Here is a 4,219-nt window from a genome sequence, read left to right as displayed (position 1 = left end):
CCTCATTGCTAAGAAAACTCCAAATGGGGATATGACTGAAAAACAACTGAACAACAACAAAAATGTTGGTGGGAGGGAATTATATAATATGATTTATATTATATTTACATATTATAATTATATTTATAACATTTATTTTTTATATTTAGCATATTAAATGTATTATGTTACATTAATATGACTTATACATAACAATTATACTTATGTATAATATACATAATATATACATAATACATAATATCCTAGGCTATACTTTCTAGAATTAGTCCAAGAATTAGTATATGTTCAGTGTCATTCATTGATTCCATGAAAGTTTGGTTTAGTAAAATGACATTTTAGCAAGTATTTTCTTTCATAGATAAGCCAAAATTCTGAGTTATATTCCCCTCTGGGTGATTTGAGGGATTGTCTCTCTAGCAATTCCAAATTTGTTACTTCCCTAGTCAAGCTGAAGCTGTTAGGGTAGTATTTGTATGGCTGGAGACCTGTAGGGTTTCCTAAAATGAAGATGAAATCTGTCAGGGGAAGAGAATTATCTGAGTCTTTGGTACTTTCTGTACTTTCTATTTTATTAAATAGAAGCATCTGAAATACATAACTACATTGAGTTTTTGTCTGGGAACTAAAGCATATTAAAATTCACATCAATGTAGATCTAGACAAAAGTTATGTATTCTGAGATTGATGAGAGTAAAATGAATGAAATATGAATATTTTTGGGGCAGAGGTGGTTTCAGTAGTTGATGTAATCTGAGTAAACTCCAAGTTTGAGCTTCTGGGTCATGGATTATACATAGAAAGGATGATTGATAGAATGCTATCCAAGTGCAGTCTTATGATGTTATTATGATGTAAGTTGATTATAATGTATAACAATGTTAATGTAAAAGGACATTAGTGAATACAAAGTTATTTATGGTATATGTTCCCTGTGTGATAGATGTTCCCCATTTGAACATAATATGTATGTTCTTCTCAGATGATTCATCCTGACCTATCTGAAATTATAGGTTTATTTCAGTAATGGAAAAAGGCCCAATAATGTGAATTGCTTGTCCTGCTCATACTTAATTTATTTTTTCCTTAGCCATTCATAAGATAGGAATAATATTTTTAGCGTAGCCATGAAATAATAAAAGAGGCAAAATTTTGTTTGGAATTTAGCAGATTTTATTGAGATATTTATAGGAAGATGGATTAATAAAAAACATTAAAAGTATAGCAAAAACAGATTAATACAAATGCACAAATTAGCATCTGAAGGCACCAAACTTTCCAACATCGGTAAAGAATTTTCATATTTAGACAATAGCATTATTCATACATATGTGCATCTCTACATATACATATACACATATGTGCATATATGCATATATGTTATAAGAAGGAAAAGGTAAACTTATGCCTGCTTTTCTTTTCTGCTTTCAACAACATATACAAGCTGGGTTAGACTCTTGTCTTGGCTGTTTTGTATGTGATATTTCTATGAAATCAAAAAGATGCACAGTGTCCACTGAATGGAGGTGCAACCCACTAATATGTTGCAGGACTCAGATGCATACACGTCAGGTTAAAGAAGACAGGTTGAGAGGAAAGTCTTACCTTCATGCTTTGCATGTCCCAAATAGTCTTTCCCAGATCACTCCTTTCTAGCAGCAGCATTGCTTCTTACAGCAGCACTGCTGGCAGCAGCATTTCTGTTGGCAGCAACCCTTGCAACAGCCACAGCCCTTGCCACAGCCACAGCCACAGCCACAGCCACAGCCACCACAGCCACAGCCACAACCACCACAGCAGCAGGTGCGGCGGCAGCAGACCACTGTAGGGCTGCAGCAGCCTCCACAGCAGCCACAGCAGCAGGGGCAGCAGCCAGAGCAGCAGCCTACACGGCGGCAGGTACAGGTGGTACAGCAACAGCGGCCACAGCCACCGCAGCCGCCGCAGCCACAGCCGCCACAGCCGCCACAGCCGCAGCCACCACAGCTGTTGCAGGTGGTACAGCTTCCTCTACAGCCACAACAACCCATAGTGTTAATGAAGAGGGTTCAGGTGAAGTGAGGTGGGAGGACTCGGGAGAGATAAGTAAAATACGATGCTCTCCTTCTCCAAAGTAGTCCTTATATACTCTTACCTACTTCCTTGTTGCTGATGATTTCTATTTTTGCAGATTTTCATCTTCTCTTATTTACTTCCTCAAGTTGTGTACAATTCCAAAGTTTTCACCTGTGTGTTGTTTATTTTTAGGTTCATGTCTCAGGATGGATTTTATCTCTTAAAAGAATGTTTGTAATTTTGGAACATAGCCAACATCTGCTGATGGAAAATCAAGATTGTGGAACTATATAAGGATAGATGTCACAAGTTCACAAGCCTTTCTAAACCAAAAAAAATTGTTTCAAAAAATGTAAATGTGAAAAAGATTTGGTAACTTTTTGTTAAACACCAGACTTAAGAATATTTCTCTAGTGAAACTTATTTAAGTCTCCTGATGGACACATGTGCCTTTATTTAAGAATTCTATTCCTTATCCTATGCCATTTTATTCCTCTTCACAACCCCCCTCTTTACTTTAATTTTAATTTCTACTGCACCTTTTTCTCTCAAATTGTTCTCCCTCTTTTCTCCATGACAACACCTTTCTCTGTCTACTCATTAAGCTAGTTCAAGGAAAAATGTCAGGTGGTCACTCTAGTCTCTCTTCCTTGTAAAACATCTGACATCTCTGCAACATCTCTGTAACCCTGCTTTGCTCTATTCTCTCACATGATGATCCATTGTTGTTTCCTCACTTTCTGAATGTGTAGCCCAACCATTTATGAATCCACCTAAACTAGCTATGGTTTAGTGATTCTTAATCTCCCAAATTGGCATTTTTGGTACCCAGAAACCTAAACTTTGGTATGGTGTCAACACTAATGCAGCAGATTCATGAAAATCCCTAATTCATATACCATTTGTACACATGTGTCACTATCACTGGAGACTGAATTTGTGGCTTACCTGTCAAAAAAAAATCCCTTCCTTCTTTTCCTTCTGTTTAGTCATTCACTCATGCTGTAATATATACTTAAATACCCTTTGATTCACCAGCTTCTGATAGAGGCAGCCAGGTGTCATGTTGAATTGAGCACTGGACCTTGAGTTATGAAGACCTGAGTTCAAATCCAGTTTCAGACTCTTATTGGCAGCATGATCCTGGGTAAGTCACTTGGCAATTGTCTATCATGATTTCCTAAAGTGTAAAATGGAATAATAATATTTCTCAGAGTTATTGTGAAGATCAAATGAAATCATATTTTTAAAGTGCTTAACATAGTGCTGGAATAGTACATGGGGTACACAGTAAGTGCTTAATAAATGCCTGTTCCCTTTACTTCTAATATATACTCTGCCTGCTATGTTCTTGTTTGAGAATAATTAGCTCTGAAATTTTCTGAAAAAATTTCAGGACATTTCCAATTCAGTTCAACATTCAATTATCAACAACTCCCATGTACCAAGTGCAGTGCCAGGCACAAACTGTCCCTGCCTTGAGTGCCTTTTTCAGATATTGTTAACTATTTCCTATATCTCCTTTGACCAGTTCTAGTCTGAGCCATTTTTGCTACTGTGGATTCTATTATTTTGCATTCAACTTGTCTTCAGTCTCAATTCAGGAATATCATCATACACGATTAGCTTCAGGATGCTCCCAGCCTGTGACCTGTCCTTATCCATCTCTCCTCCTCATCTCTTTCAGCTCCAAATTTAGTAGCAGGATCAAATAGTAAAATGATACCATTGAAGTCTTGTTTGTTCCTAGATTGTCACATGGGGTGTATTATACACACAAACACACACATATACACACATACAATACAAAACACACAATACCTATACAAGATATAATATGATATATACACATATACCTGTTATATAATATAGGCATACAAATATACATATTATATACCTATAATACACAATATAAGAAATACATGCATTATATATACATATAATATATATACACACGTAAACACACACATATATTCAGTTTGTATCCAGAAATATGTGTGTATATAAACATATGCACATATATACATATATACAAATATGTGTCTATCTATTCATCCATTCATATCTATGTCTGTCTGTCTTTATCTCTATCAATGTTTATTTATGTCTGTTTGCCTGTCTGCCTATCTGTCTGTCTGTCTATATGTCTGTCTCTCTCTGTCTGTCT

At 36.0% G+C, this 4,219-nt stretch overlaps 1 protein-coding gene across 1 annotated transcript; it reads right to left on the bottom strand.

The window, feature by feature from the left end:
* Nucleotides 1-1,147: 1,147 nt before the first annotated feature.
* Nucleotides 1,148-2,027, bottom strand: LOC127557008 (small cysteine and glycine repeat-containing protein 5-like). The gene has a single exon (XM_051990503.1). The coding sequence runs from the start codon at nucleotides 2,025-2,027 to the stop codon at nucleotides 1,650-1,652; it is 378 nt and encodes a 125-aa protein (XP_051846463.1). The 3' UTR covers nucleotides 1,148-1,649.
* Nucleotides 2,028-4,219: the final 2,192 nt, after the last annotated feature.

The sequence above is a fragment of the Antechinus flavipes genome, chromosome 3 (assembly GCF_016432865.1).
Source record: "Antechinus flavipes isolate AdamAnt ecotype Samford, QLD, Australia chromosome 3, AdamAnt_v2, whole genome shotgun sequence".
NCBI lineage: Eukaryota > Metazoa > Chordata > Mammalia > Dasyuromorphia > Dasyuridae > Antechinus > Antechinus flavipes.
Note: the sequence above shows the minus strand (reverse complement) of the source record. Positions and strands in the feature narration are given on the sequence as shown.

Bases quoted from the DNA above. Each gene is read 5' to 3' on its own strand.
- LOC127557008 (XM_051990503.1), bottom strand. From the start codon at position 2,027: ATGGGTTGTTGTGGCTGTAGAGGAAGCTGTACCACCTGCAACAGCTGT.